The following is a 15,984-nucleotide window of genomic DNA, read 5'->3' as shown; positions in this document are numbered from 1 at the left end:
ATGCCCCCCAACTCATTAAGTCTCCACCTAGTTACCTGGGTGCAGCAGACCTTGAGAGAGTTACCTCCCCTTTCCCTGAGATCACATCCTAATCCACCTGGCCACACCCCCTGCCCCTGCCCTAGATAAGGCAGGGCTAGATGGGGGTGGCTCCTTCTCTCTCTTTTCTCCGGCCATGCATCATCTTGGCCACAGGCCAGGAGTTCGGTAATAAACTTCTCTCTCCTGCCTGAATACTGCGTGGCTTTCTCCCTTACCGGCTACCTACTTTAAAAACCTAACACTGAGTATCTAGGATTATAGCCATTAGCCACAGGCACCTGATGACACCTTGTAATTTTGACATGCCAGCCTCTCACCTACAGGTCTGTTTTTTTGTTTTGCCAGCCCTGGGCTTGAACTCAGGGCCTCTTTGCTGACCTTAAGGGTTTTTTGTTGTTGTTGTTTTTCAAGACTAGTTCTCTACCACTTGAGCCACAGCTCCATTTCTACCTTTTTGGTGGCTAACTGGAGTCTCATGGATTTTCTTGCCCAGGCTGGCTTCAAACTGTGATCTCAGCCTCTAGAGTAGCAAGACTGGACTGTAGGCAAGAGCCACCAGTGCCTGGCATATACGTCCATATTTTAAAAATGAATTTCCTAGAGAGCTATGATAGTACACGCCTGTAATTCCAGTACTCAGGATCCAGAAACAGGAAGATTAAGAGCTCAAGGTCAGTCTGAGTTAAACGGCAAGATCCTGTCTCACAAAAACAAAACAAAAACCAGGGCTAGAGATTTTTCTTATGTAGTAGAGCACCTACCTGCCTAGTAAGCTTAAGGATTTGAGTTCAAACTTTACTACTACTGAAAAAAATTAGGTTTGTTAAAAAAAAGAAAGATAACTAAAGGAGCTAAGCCATGGAGGTACACACCTATAATTCTAGTTACTTGGGAGGTAGAAAAGTTTGAGGCCATCCTAAGCAAAGTTAAAAGGATCTTATCCCAAAAAGAAAAAGAAAAAAGGTCTGGGGGCATGGTTTGAATGAGCACGCTTGCTTAGCAGATGCAAGGCCTGAATTCAACCTTCAGGACTGCAAAAACACAAGTAACCCTAGACTCCAGGATAAGCCAGGATGAATATTGGATTTCTAAAGAAATTCTTCCTCCTAAAATAAAACATTTTCCTCTTACTCTGAATGGAAAGGGAACGATAACTTATAAAGTCACCACAGTGTAATCTACTTCCTAAGCAAATGTTTGTTTTGTTGTTTGGTGCCAGTCCTGGGGCTTGAACTCAGAGTGTAGGTGCTGTCCCTAAGCTTTTCTACTCAAGGCTAGAGTTCTACCTCTTGAGACACAGCCCCACCTTTGGCTCTTTGGTAGTTAATTGGAAATAAGAGTGTCACAGACTTTCCTGATAGGCTATGATGACAGGCACAATTCACCAGCACCCAGCTTCTAAGCAGATGTTTATGTGTTGTTGTTTTTTGTTTGTTTGTTTTTGGCCAGTCCTGGGGCTTGGACTCAGGGCCGGAGCACTGTCCCTGGCTTCTTCTTGCTCAAGGCTAGCGCTCTGCCACTTGAGCCACAGCGCCACTTCTGGCCATTTTCTGTATATGTGGTGCTGGGGAATCGAACCCAGGGCCTCATGTATACGAGGCAAGCACTCTTGCCACTAGGCCATATCCCCAGCCCCTTATGTGTTGTTTTTTGTTTGTTTACTCTAGGACTTGAACTGGTCACTGTCCCTGAGCTGTTTTCTCAAGGCCAGCACTCTATCACTTGGGTCACAGCTCCACTTTTGGCCTTTGTTTTTTTCCTGGTTAACTGGAGTTAAGAGTCTCATGGACTTTCCTGACTAGGCTAGCTTTGAACCTTGATACTCAGATCTCAGCCTCCTAAGTAGATACAATTACAGGCATGCGTCATCAGTGCTAGGCATGGATGTCAGGCTGTCCAACCCAAATTTTCTGAGATGAGAACCTGAAATACTTTAAAAGTAGGGTGGTTTGAGGAGCCCTACTATGAATGCTAAGCATCTAAAATAGCTGAAGCTCTGATACTTTATCAGCCTGTAATGAAAAAGCAAGAGAAATGTAAACCAAAAATATTAGGTAAGAGATCTATGAATAACAGATTCACAGAGGAAAAAAAACTTTTTGCTATCAATTATACATGAAGATTTAAAACAGAGAGCCTGAGAAACACCATAATGACACTCATACAGCAATATAGACAAGTGTGGACTCTGTATAATGGAGGGTGTCAATAGTCAAACATAGGAGGAATATCAATATGGATAATCAAGTAAAAAGGAGATGGCCAAATAAAAGGGAATGAATCTATTTCAAAGCATTTTTTGCTTTTCAAGTAAAAGAATCAAATATCCAAAATTGCAAAATGCTGGAAATTTTATACTTTCCTAAAGGAGATTTGGGTTCCAAGAGATTTGACTTCTTCTCACTCGGTGGTTATACATACAATATTAGGGATAACCAAAAGAAAACCTAAAAGCCATTTTTCAAGCACAGATTTTTCTAGATACTTGGGTGTTCTCATATTAGGCATATTTAAAACTTTGACAGTATTTGAGGCATATTATGTAGTATGTCTCCTAGGAGACTGACTAAATCCATTAGAAAAATATATCTCACATGGTTGCATCTTCCCTCTATGATAAGGAGCCTGAGGATTTAAGATCAACAAGATTGAAAGTAAGTGTGAACCTATCCTGTTCATTTTGGTAATCCGGAGCCCACACAGGCAGAGTTCTCTGATCCTCACAGCATTCTCCATAGTCTAGCCCACTAAGGGATATACTGTTTACTTCAACAGTTGAAAACTATTTGTCATTCTAATCTACCTTCCTGTCTTAAACACACAAGTAGAGCAAAAGATGTTCAAAACAGCCTAATTTCAACCTTGATACTCCAAGTAGCACAAAGTAAGACCACTGAATAAAAATTTTAACATCTGAACCATCTTGCTAATGCTTGGCATGCATTTTAAGAAAGAAATAAGGAAGACTGGCCAATTTTTTTTAAAAAAATGACTTTTGAGGGAGGAAAGAAAAAGAAAGGAGCTGGGTGCTGGTGGCCTATAATCCTAGTTACTTGGGAGGCTGAGATCTGAGGATCACAGTTCAAAGCCAGCCCAGGCAAGAAAGTCTGTGAGACTCTTATCTCCAATTAACCACTAGAAAACTGAAGTGGGGCTATGGCTCAAAGTGGTAGAATGCTAGCCTTGAGCAAAGATCCCAGGGACACAGCCCCAACCCTGGGTTCAAGCCCTAAAACCCAAAATAACAACAAAGATATCATTTCCAAAGATAGCATCCCACCCAAGAGTACCATACCTCACAACAAAGCATACTGATGATGTTCATAAGAGTTGAAATTAAGAAAGAGAGAGAAATGAAAGGAATAGTGCTGCTGAGAAACAGTGGGTTTTCAGGTGGTTTCCTACCCCCTACCATCAGCTGAAGTGGGTGTCTGCACCACACTTGTCTGCTGTCCTGGCACTGGAGCTCTTGCACTGCTGATCAGAAGATCAAATTTGGTGCTTCTGCATGTATTGGAGCAAACTTTGTCATGTTGGTAAAAATCAATCTGTCCAGAGTCCATCATTTTCCTATAAAAAGGAAGAGAAGAAGTAGCACTCAGCCTGCACTTCATGTTCAGAGAACTGAGTCTCAAGGACAAATAGGCATGACATCATTGAGTATACTCTGTAAACCAGTAAAACTCATTAGTAATATCAGGAGACATTGGGTTGCAAAATTTCTGTGACTAGACCCTGCCCACATTTATCAGTATTCTTCTTCTGAGATTGTTTGTGGGGATGATAAAGGGCAGTACCAGGGCTGAACTTAAGGCCTAGAGCTCTTACTTTGCTTCATCGCTCAGGGCTGGCCCTCTACCACGGGAGCCACCAGCACAGCACTGAGTTTACTCATTATAATTATTCTTTTCACTTATTATCACCAATCTTCAGAAAAGATTGGGTATGTTCAGGTTGGAATTTACCAATCTTCAGGGTATACATTAACAATGTTACAGAATGCCATTGAATTCAAATCTGAAAAGGAAAATGTTACTTCAAATCCCAGCACAACTAAGAAATACCTCAGGAGAATCAGAATTTTGTGACAAAATTCTAATGTATTGTTACTCCTAGACCATCAAGATCTAATGTTACTTTTAAGGCATAAACTTTCAGTAGACTTTCATTTTAAAAGGGGGGGGGGGGGAGGAATACAGCCTAGCAGTAGAGTGCTTGCCTAGCATGCATGAAGCCCTGGGTTCGATTCCTCAGCACCACATATACGGAAAAAGCCGGAAGTAGCGCTGTGGCTCAAGAAGTAGAGTGCTAGCCTTGAGCAAAAAAGAAGCCAGGGATAGTACTCAGGCCTTGAGTTCAAGCCCCAGGACTGGCAAAAAAAAAAAAAAAAAAAGCGGGGGGGGGGATTTGGCTTAATAAGAGTGCTTGCCGGGCTGGGAATATAGCCTAGTGGCAAGAGTGCTTGCCTTGTATACATGAAGCCCTGGGTTCGATTAACCAGCACCACATATATAGAAAATGGCCAGAAGTGGCGCTGTGGATCAAGTGGCAGAGCACTAGCCTTGAGCAAAAGGAAGCTAGGGACAGTGCTCAGGCCCTGAGTCCAAGGTCCAGGACTGGCAAAAAAAAAAAAAAGAGTGCTTGCCTAGGGCTGGGAATATATGGCTTAGTGGTAGAGTGCTTGCCTTGCATGGGTTTGACTTTTCAGTACTATATAAACAGAAAAAGCTGGAAGTGGTAGTGTGGCTCAAGTGGTAGCGTGCTAGCCTTGAGCAAAAGAAGCTCAGGGACAGGCTGGGAATGTGGCTTAGTAATAGAGTGCTTGCCTAGCATGCATGAAGCCATGGGTTAGATTTCTCAGTACCACATAAACAGAAAAATGGTATTGTGGCTCAAGTGGTAGAAAGAAGCTCAGGGGGGCTAGAAATATGGCCTAGTGGCAAGAGTGCTGCTTTGTATACATGAAGCCCTGGGTTCGATTCCCCAGCACCACATATATAGAAAACGGCCAGAAGTGGCACTGTGGCTCAAGTGGCAGAGTGCCAGCCTTGAGCAAAAAGAAGCCAGGGACATTGCTCAGGCCCTGAGTCCAAGCCCCAGGACTGGCAGAAAAAAGAAAGAAAGAAAGAAAGAAAGAAGCTCAGGGACAGTGCCTAGGCCACAGGATTGGCAAAAAAAAGGGGGGGGGGGGGACCTAGGTGGTATGCCTGTTACCCTAGCTTTATGGGAGGTTGACACTAAGTAGATATAGCTCCATATCAACCTGGGAAGAAAAGACCATCTTGAATAGAAGAAGCTGGATGTGGTGGTGTGTATGTGTCATCTCAGTTACAACAAAGAGCCTCAAATAGGTGGATCGTAGCCCAAGAATATACCAGGATAAAAAGTGAGACACGCTATCTAATAATCAATACAAGCCAGGTATCCAGTGGCTCATGCCTATAATCCTAGCTACTCAGAAGGCTGAGTTCTGAGGGTCATGGTTAGCAGTCAGGCCAAGCAAGAAACTACCCAAAACAAGCCAGAAGTAAAGCTGTGGCTCCAGAGGTAGAATGAAAAAACTCAGGGACAGTACGCAGGCCCTGAGTTCAAGCCCTAGGACACACACACACCCCATACACACAAATAACAGCCAGTGAAAAAAAGGACTGAAGGTGTGGTTTAGCAGTAGAGCACTTACCTAGCAAGTTCAAGGTACTGAGTTCAAACACCAGTACCACCAAAAGAAAAATTAGGGGTGGAAGGATAGATAATAGACTACTTGCTTATTATATGAAAGGCCCTCAGTTTAATTCTAGGCATCCCTCAGAAGTAAAGCAAAATAAAATTTACAAATTTGGTAACATCTTTCATAAAAAAGCAAACTATACTAAACCTTCTCTAAAAACATGTCTGGGTTCACAGGCTAGGAAGTAGCTCAGTGGCAAGTGCAAGTCCTGGGTCAATCCCCAGTACCAAAAAAGAAAAGAAAAGAGGGCTTGCCTTTCCAAGAAGATTAGACAGACCAAAAGTAACATAAATGAGAGCCAGGCACCAATGGCTCACGAGCTCTTAGCTGCTCAGAAGGCTGAGATCTAATGATTACGTTCAAAGCTAACTAGGCAAGAAAGTCTGTGAGACTCAGATCTCCAATTAACTACTAAAAAGCCAGAAGTGGAGCTATGGCTCAAGTGGTAGAGCACTAGCTTTGAGTAAAAAATCTAAAGGAGGGGCTGGGAATATGGCCTAGTGGCAAGAGCGCTTGCCTCCTACACATGAAGCTCTTGGTTCGATTCCCCAGCACCACATATATGGAAAACGGCCAGAAGGGGCGCTGTGGCTCAGGTAGCAGAGTGCTAGCCTTGAGCAGGAAGAAGCCAGGGTGCTCAGGCCCTGAGTACAAGGCCCAGGACTGGCCAAAAAAAAAAAAAAAATCTAAAGGAGAGCATTGAGTCAAAAAATCTAAAGGAGAGCATCGAGTCCCAGAGTTCAAGCCCTAGGACCAGCATATACACACAAAAGTAACAAAAATGAAAGGGAGAAGTAGTCCTCCCCAAATTATTCTACCACTGGAGTATATCTTCAGACTCAAGAATGATTTTTTTTTTTTAAATGGTACTGGGCTTTGAACACAAGATCTCACCTCAAGCTCACTTGGCTTATACTTTACTACTTGAATCACACTTCTAGCCTGGCTTTGTGCTGGTTATTTACAGATAAGAATCTTTTAGACCTCTCTATCTAGGCTAGCTTTGAATTTCAGTCCTCAGATCTCAGCCTCCTGAGTAAAGATTACAGGCATGGGGCTGGGAATATGGCCTAGTGGTATAGTGCCTGCCTAGCATGCATGAAGCCCAGGGTTTGATTCCTTAGCATCACATATAGATAGATAGATAGATAGATAGATAGATAGATAGATAGATAGATAGATAGATAGATAGAAAAAGCCAGAAGTGGAGCTGTGGCTCAAGTGGTAGAGTGCTAGCCTTGAGCAAAAAAAAAAGAAGCCAGGGACAGTGCTCAGGCTCTGAGTTCAAGGTCCAAGAATGGCAAAAAAAAAAAAAAAAGGATTACAGGTACAAGACACTAGTGTCCAAATGGAATGAAATTTAAAAAAAGAAGAAGAGGAGGTGGGGCTGGGAATGTGGCTTAGTGGTGGAGTGCTTGCCTAGCATGGATGAGCCCTGCGTTCGATTCCTCAGTACCACATAAACAGAAAAAAGCTGGAAGCGGTGCTGTGGCTCAAGTGATAGAGTGCTAGCTTTGAGCAAAAGAAGCTCAGAGACAGTGCCCAGGCCTGGAATTCAAGTCCCAGGACTGACAAAAAAATTTTTTTTCAAAATTTTCTGTGGAAAATACAGAAACTATATGGAAAACAAGTACCTGTTAAAAACTATCTCCTCCCCATGTACCATATAAACATCTTAACGTATTTTCAGGACTAAATTTTATATATGTGAAAGTGGAGGTTTATTTGTTTAATTTTTTGTGCTGGTACTGAGGCTTGAACTCAGGGCCTATGCTCTTGATTGCCTTTTTTGGTCAAGGTAGGTATTCTACTGCTTGAGTCATACCTCTACTTTGGGCTCATATTTGTAACTCCAGCTACTCAGGAGGCTGAGATCTAAGGATCCCAACTCAAAGTTCGACAATACAGGAAAAATCAGTGAAACTCTTACTTTTAATTAACCACCAAAAATCCAAAAGTGGAACTAGGGCACTATGTAGTAAAGTGCTAGCCTTGAACTATGGGCCTGGGCACTGTCCCTGAGCTTCTTTTGCTCAAGGCTAGCACTCTATCATTTGAGCCACAGTGCCATTTCTGGCTTTTTCTGTCATTTAACTGGAGGTAAGAGTCTCACATTTCCTGCCTGGGTTGAATTTGAACCATAGTCCTTGATCTCAGCCTCCTGGGTAGCTAGGATTATAGGTGTAAACCACTGGTACCCAGCAAGGCTCAAAAGAAAAAATTTTTTGCCAATCCTGGGACTTGAACTCAGGGCCGGAGCACTGTCTCTGGTTTCCTTTTGCTCAAGGCTCGCACTCCACCACATGGGCTATAGTGCCACTTCCAGCTTTTTCTGCGTACGTGGTACTAAGAACTCGAACTCAGGGCTTCATGCATGCTAGGCAAGCACTCTACCTCTAAGCTACATTCCCAGCCTGGGTTTTTCTGGTTTTGAGGTGGTTGTAATTTCAATTTCTGAAGCAGAGTCTCACAATATAGTCCAGGCTATCCTTGAACTTGTTACAAAGCCCATGCTAACCTTAAACCAGAGTTTCTGTTGCTTCAGACACCTACATACTGGGATGGCAGGTACTACCATGCCTAGCTAGGAGCTTACAGCTCATGACATCTAAATTTTTTCTATCATTCGGTTAAGTATTCAAGATAAACTAATTAATGTTAATCTTCAGTGGAGAAAAAAATACAATGATAAACTTGTTGCAAAAAAAGGGGTTGGGTAAAGGAATATTACACACCCTTCCAGTGATGGCAAAGATTGCTGCATTCATTGGGCATGACTTAATTCTCAGCATCATACTTCCACTTTACCAGATTATCCAGGATTTGTCAGTCAGTCTACACTTCTCCATAGCTGTTATGACTCCTCAGCACCAAGCTTCTTTGTCTATGCGTGGTGATTTCAAGCAAGACTGTCATCTATACTAAGCTTCTCTGCAAAAACAGAATCCTGTCCACCCTTGACATCAGAAAAATTTACCCTAGATGCTGGGCAATGTTTATTTAACTCCGTCTTCTTTTCGTTCTAGAGATTTTAGTAGCAAGTTGGGAACTGGAAATGTACTCAGGGGTAGAGTGCTTGCCTGCCATGAATGACTTTCGGGTTCCTCCCTCAGTGCTACATAAGAGGAAAAACAAAAAGACTTAAGAACAGATTGATGAAAGTAAAATAACACGATTTATTCAAGTAATTTCTCAGGCAGAACAGAAATACCCAGTTAAAGAGAAAAGACTGGATGCCATATTTAAGTGCCCCAAAGTTTGTGAAGACTACATGCTTGCTACATGCTTACCTGAGCATGATTCCACCCAAACGAATGGCTCTCTTCCAGTCCTTCAAAGTAGACTTTCCCGCCAGATGAACAAAATGTTTGGGACTGATCAACTGATCATTGAACTAAAGTAAAAAGTTCAAAGTAGTCCAATATTCATTTACATAGGTCAAAAGGGAAAAGAAATAGTAAGTTCATTTGCAATATTAAAAACAAACAAACAAACAGAAAAACAGAAAAGCCAAGCACATTAGTAGACCTGCAATCCTGCATCAGATAACTAGGTGATCGTGAGTTCTAGTCTAAAATGTAGAGTGAATTTGAAGCCAGTGTAGAGGGCTATAATAGTGAGACCCTGTCTTTATGTCTGTATTCTTAGCTACTAAGGATGATGAGATCTGAGAATCCCAGTTTGAAAGCAGCCCAGACAAGAAAGGTCATGAGACTCTTACCTTCAATAAATTACCAAAAGGCTGGAAGTAGAACTGTGTGGCTCAAGTGGTTAGAGCTCTAGCCTTGAGCAAAAGAAGCTCAGCGCCAGGCCCTGATGGCTTACAGGTGTAACCCTAGCTACTCAGGAGGCTGAGATCTGGAGGAAGCCAGGCTGTATATAGGAAAGTCTGAGACTCTTATCTCCAATCCACCACCAAAAAGCCAAAGTGGAGCTATGGCTCAAGTGGTAGCCTTGAGCAAAAAAGTGTAGACCCTGAGTTCAAGCCCCAGGACCGGCAAAAAAAAAGAAGAAGAAGAAGAAGCTCCGGGACAGCACTCAGGCTCTGAGTTCAAGCCTAGGATCAGCACAGAAAAAAAGATAACATTTCAAATCATGTGGTGATGGTGGTGGTAATAATAGTGGTGGTGGTGTGTGTTTGTGTGCGCATGCTCATGCACCAGTACTAGGGCTTGAACTCAGGATCTTGTGCTCTCACTTGGCTTTTTTTTTTTTCTTTTTTTGCCAGTCCTGGGGCTTGAACTCAGGGCCTGAGCAATGTCCCTGGCTTCTTTTTACTCAAGGCTAGCACTCTACCACTTGAGCCATAGCGCCACATCTGGCTTTTTCTATATATGTGGTGCTGAGGAATCGAACCCGGGGCTTCATGTATACGAAGCGAGTACTTTACCACTAGGCCATATTCCCGGACCTCTCACTTGCCTTTTTTTACTCTGATACTCTACCACTTGAGCCACACTTCAACTTCCAACTATTTGGTGATTAACTGGAGGAAAATGTCACAGGCTGGCTTTGAACCTCTATCCAGATCTCAGCCTCATGAGTAGCTAGAATTACAGGTGTGAACTATAAAATTATACTAGATTATAGGTATGAACCTGGCACAAGTCCTGTCTAGTATATAACCTCTTTATTTTCCTTCTTCTTCTAACACCTCTTGTCCTATTGTGCCAGATATGATCCTTCTCAGCACAGTCTGCATTACAAAGGAGGTTCAGTGAGAGGTACATTGATTAGCATATATAACTCACATTTTGGCTTTTTTTTTGGCCAGTCCTGGGCCTTGAACTCAGGGCCTGAGCACTGTCCCTGGCTTCTTTTTGCTCAAGGCTAGCATTCTGCCACTTGAGCCACAGCGCCACTTCTGGCCGTTTTCTGTATATGTGGTGCTGGGGAATCGAACCCAGGGCCTCATGTATACAAGGCAAGCACTCTTGCCACTAGGCCATATCCCCAGCCCCATAACTCAAATTTTGAATCAGGTAGTTTGGCCTACTATTGCAAAGGCTGATCAAGTAACCTGAAGTCATCTATCCAGCTCAAATGACAAGATTCAGAATGGTGGAAAAAACAAGTGTAGTAGAAACCAAAAGCAGATTACAGAGCCTTAAAACTCTAATCCTTATAAATGTAGTATGGTGTGACTATAGTGACTGCTATATGTGGTCACCAAGGAGACAGAAGGAACAATTATATCCATATTATATTCTCACAAAAAATTACTTTTTTTTTTTTGGCCAGTCCTGGGCCTTGGACTCAGGGCCTGAGCACTGTCCCTGGCTTCTTCCCGCTCAAGGCTAGCACTCTGCCACTTGAGCCACAGCGCCGCTTCTGGCCGTTTTCTGTATATGTGGTGCTGGGGAATCGAACCTAGGGCCTCGTGTATCCGAGGCAGGCACTCTTGCCACTAGGCTATATCCCCAGCCCACAAAAAATTACTTTTGTATTGTTTTGTGATAGGGTCTCACAATATATTGATTCTCCTGCCTCAGCCTCCCAAATGCTAAGAATCCAGGTGTGTACCACAACCCAGCTGATATTATTTTGGCTGGTACTAGAGTTTGAATTCAAGGTCTTGTACTTGTTCCGCTTGCTTTCTCAACTTGTTTTCTTGGCTTGCGCTCTACCTCTGAGCCTTAACTCCAGCCTGGTCTTTTCCTGGTTATTTTGGACATAAGAGTCTCACAGACTTTTCTGCCCAAGCTGGATTCAAACTACAGTCCTCCAGATCTCAGCCTTCTGAGTAGTTAGAATTACAAGTAATAGGGCTGGGAATATGGCCTAGTGGCAAGAATGCTTGTCTCGTATACATGAAGCCCTGGGTTCGATTCCCCAGCACCACATATATAGAAAACGGCCAGAAGTGGCACTATGGCTCAAGTGGCAGAGTGTTATCTTTGAGCAGAAAGAAGCCAGGGACAGTGCTCAGGCCCTGAGACCAAGGCTCAGGACCAGCAAAAAAAAAAGAATTATAAGTAATAGCCTACTTTGGATTATTTGTTCTTATAAATAAGTTTACATATATAATTCATAGAATGTAAGATAATTTACATTAATATTTAATCTTGTCTTACAGAGTATGTGTATGTGTATATTTATATTGTGATTACTACTTTAATATATGAAGTTCTAAAATATTAAATAACTTGCTCAAATTACCTAGTCAAGTCAGAGAGATGGGACTTCACTTATTTATTCGTTCACTCACTGAACAAATATTTATTGATCACCTAATATAAACTAGGCACCACTCAGTCTGAGGATATAACTTGATGGTAATTACATGCTTAGCATGTACAAGATCCTAAGTTCAACCTCCAGCAACAACAACAAAAGTACCATTCTACATGCTGGGTTTACAGTGGTTGAAAATAGACAGTTCTCTGCTTTCACGGGACTTGCATTTTAGTAGGACTTAAATTGAGGTCAGTTTATTTAAAAAATCCTTTTGTTTTGTTTTTTTCACTGTGACATTATAAGATAGTAGCTGAAAAATGCAAAACTTTGACTTGGGCTAAAGTTGTAACTCAGTGGTAGAGCACTTGCCTAGTCTGTACAAGGCCTTGGGTTTGATCCTTAGTTCTACCAAAAACACTGGCTGAGCTCAGCCAGCCTGGCTGAGCCTCCTATCAGTAATCCTAGCTACTCAGGAAGCTAAAATCTGAAATTAGCCACCCAGGCTGAAAAATCCCAAGACTCTTGTTCAGCTAAAAAAAGGCAAAAAGGTAGCTTTCAGTGAAAAAGCTGAGCAGGAGGATGAGACCCTGAGTTCAAGCCCAGAAGGAAAGAAAATGAAAAGAGTCCAAAAATAGTTTTCAGCAAAAAGATAATTACCTTAACACACTTCACATTTATTCCTGGACAGACAAACTTCTTCCAAAGGAGGATGGCTTTGCTTTCCCCACAAGTTATGGGGTAAGCAATTTCCATATCCTCATTTGCTTCTATAGTGCTTGCATCTGAAAGTTGAGGGGGAAAAAATCAGTTATTTATTGAACAACTCCTCCTCAAAGTTTAAATTCTAAATGTATAATCTCATGAGGCACTAAACTTGCGTACATTCACAGTTAGTACCGCTTAGGAACCCATTTGAAGAAATCCAGAATAACAGCTATTTCTTATCAAGTCCCAATGTTGTATTAAATACCACACCATATCACATGCCTTTATATGCTTATTATTATTTAGTTTATTTTTGTTTTAGAAAAAGGTCTTACTAAATAGTCTATGATGGGGCTGGGAATGTGGCCTAGTGGCAAGAGCCCTTACCTCGTATACATGAAGCCCTGGGTTCAATTCCCCAGCACCACATATATAGAAAACGGCCAGAAGTGGCGCTGTGGCTCAAGTGGCAGAGTGCTAGCCTTGAGCGGGAAGAAGCCAGGGACAGTGCTCAGGCCCTGAGTCCAAGGCCCAGGACTGGCCAAAAAAAAAAAAAGTCTATGATGGCCTTCAACTTGTGATTCTCTTAATCTCTGCCTTCTATGTACTAAAAACACATAGTACTAAAATTCATATCATGTTCCAACTGATTTTTTTTTCTTTCCAGGTTGCTTATTTGCATATTTCTTTCTTTTTTGGTTTTTTTCTTTTGTTGTTGTTGTTTTGTTTTTTGCCAGTGCTGGGACTTGGACTCAGGGCCTGAGCACTGTCCCTGGCTTCTTTTTGCTCAAGGTTAGCACTCAGCCACTTGAGCCACAGCGCCACTTCTGGCCGTTTTCTATATATGTGGTGCTGAGGGCTTCACGTATATGAGGCAAGCACTCTTGCCACTAGGTAAGACCCAGACCTGTATATTTATTTCATGATAAAGAATTTGAATTCAGGGCTGGTACTTAGCACTCTACCACTTGAACCACAGCAACACTTCTGGCTTTTTCTGTTTATATGGTAATGAGGAAGTGAACCCAGGGCTTCATGCATGCTAGGCAAGCACTCTACCACTAAGCCACATTCCCGGCCAAGCTTTGATTTTTTTTTTTTTTTGCCAGTCCTGGCACTTGAACTCAGGGCCCGAGCTCTATTCCTGGCTTCTTTTTGCTCAAGGCTAGCACTCTGCCACTTGAGCCACAGTGCCTCTTCTGGCCTTTTCTATATATGAGGTGCTGAGGGCTTCATGTATATGAGGCAAGCACTCTTGCCACTAGGCCATATTCCCTGCCCCTGCTTTGTTGATTTTTAAGACAGAATTTCCCTTCCTGCTTGGGCATAGGTCTAAACAGCAATCTGCTTATTTTAGGCTTCCCCTTGTTGCTGGGATGGCAAGGGAATATCACTATGTGTAGCTTTGATCCACTGAAATAGAGGTTTTCTGGACTTTTCTTCCCTGGGCTGGCCTGGAGCCACTATTCTCATCCTTCTAAATAGCTAGGATTACAAGTGTGCGACCAGCACCTGGATTCTTTCCTTTCCTTGTTTTTGTTTTGTTTTGTTGGTATTACTGAGAATTGAACTGAGGGCCTCACACTTGCTAGACAGGTACTTAGAGTGCCTCTTGGGCCATGCCTCCCACCACGCTTTTTGTGTTTTAATGTGTGTGTGAATTAAACTCAGGGAATTGTGCTCTCTCTCAGTTTTTTCACTTGAGCTATACCTCAACTTCCTGCTTTTTCCTGGTTAATTGGAGATAAGGATCTCATGGACTTTTCTGCACAGGATGCCTCCAAACTTCCATCCTTAGATCTCATACTTTTTTTTTTTTTGGGGGGGGGGGGCAGTCCTGGGCCTTGGACTCAGGGCCTGAGCACCGTCCCTGGCTTCTTCCTGCTCAAGGCTAGCACTCTGCCACCTGAGCCACAGCGCCCCTTCTGGCCGTTTTCCATAAGTGGTGCTAGGAACCGAGAGCTTCATGTGTAGGAGGCAAGCACTTTTGCCACTAGGCCATATTCCCAGCCCCAGATCTCAGATCTTCTAAGTAGCCAGGATTATAGGTATGAGCCACCAGCACCCAGCTCTCTTTGTTATTTTTGAGGAAGATTCTCAATTTACGTTCAGGCCAGCCTAGGCTGTGACTCTCATATTTATGCTTTCCCAAGTTGCAGGGAAGGTTACACCATTGCTCCTAGCCATGATTGAAATGAAGTCCCACAAACTTTTATATGTCCAGGCTGTCGTCAATCCATGATATCTTAATTTCCACCGCCAAAGTTGTTAGTAGTGCAGGTTTTACCCACAGAAAGAGCATTTTTTCTTCTAGCATTAGGACTTGAACTCAGGGCCTCCTCAAGATTACTTGGTCTTCTTGCTCACAGCTAATGTTCTACCACTTGAGCTGTACCTCCAGCCAGGCTTTAACCTTGAACCTTCTGCTTCAGCTCTGAATTGCAATCCTCCAAGTCTCAACCTCCTGAGTAGCTAAGATTACAGGTATAACATAGAACCTCCAGCAGGCTAGGCAAGTACTGTATCTTTTGGGGACTTTTAGAGATTAAAAAAACAAAACAAAACTATTTTGCTGGGCTCTGATGGTTTCTATCTATATTCCTAGCTATTCAGAAGCTAGAGACTTGAGGATTGCAGTTTGAAGCCAGCCTAGAGAAAAGTCCTTAAGATTCTTATCTCTAATTAACCAGCAAAAATAAGAAGTAGAGGTCTGGCTCAACTAGTAGAGTGTCAGCCTTGAACAAAAAAGGCAAGCAAGATCATGAGGCCCTGAGTTTGAGTCCTAGTACAGATACAAAAAAAAAAGTTTCAGGGCTGGGAATATGGCTTAGTGGTAGAGTGCTTGCCTCACATCCATGAAGCCCTGGGTTCGATTCCTCAATACCACATAAACAGAAAAAGCTGGAAGTGCTGTGGCTCAAGAGGTAGAGTGCTAGCCTTGAGCAAAAGAAGCTCAGGAAACAGTGCCCAATCCCTGAGTTCAAGCCTCAGGACTGGCAAAAAATTGTTTCAGTTACTGTTGTAGGTCAATGTTAATCAATAGATAGAGAGAAAGTAAGGGAACAGAAGAGACTGTACCAAAGAAAATGTATTCATTACCTGACTCATGCAATTGTACTCTCTCTGTATATCACTTCTATAATAAGAATAAGGTAAATTATTAAAAAAAAAATCAATAGACAGCCAGGTAGGATAGTTAAAGTCTCAATCCTAGCACTTGAGGGACACTGTAGAAGATCTCAAACTCAAGGCCAGCCTGAGTAACATATGGAGAACAGGAGAAAAAAGGAATCTCAAGCAAGAAAGCTAAGGCTAAAGTTATCACAATAACA

General features: G+C 42.6%; 1 protein-coding gene across 6 annotated transcripts in view; it reads right to left on the bottom strand.

Moving 5' to 3' along the window:
• Gmeb1 (glucocorticoid modulatory element binding protein 1) overlaps window positions 1–15,984 on the bottom strand; it is a 43,298-nt gene that overhangs the window by 16,318 nt on the left and 10,996 nt on the right. For all 6 annotated transcript variants that reach the window (XM_048350659.1, XM_048350665.1, XM_048350660.1 and 3 more), the window contains exons 4-6: window positions 12,605–12,729; window positions 9,061–9,164; window positions 3,455–3,612 (exon numbers count right to left, since the gene is read on the bottom strand). In XM_048350659.1, the coding sequence (XP_048206616.1) occupies window positions 3,455–3,612; window positions 9,061–9,164; window positions 12,605–12,729 (387 nt within the window). The remainder of the gene's footprint in view (window positions 1–3,454; window positions 3,613–9,060; window positions 9,165–12,604; window positions 12,730–15,984) is intronic.

Source organism: Perognathus longimembris, chromosome 7 (assembly GCF_023159225.1).
Source record: "Perognathus longimembris pacificus isolate PPM17 chromosome 7, ASM2315922v1, whole genome shotgun sequence".
Lineage (NCBI taxonomy): Eukaryota > Metazoa > Chordata > Mammalia > Rodentia > Heteromyidae > Perognathus > Perognathus longimembris.
Note: the sequence above shows the minus strand (reverse complement) of the source record. Positions and strands in the feature narration are given on the sequence as shown.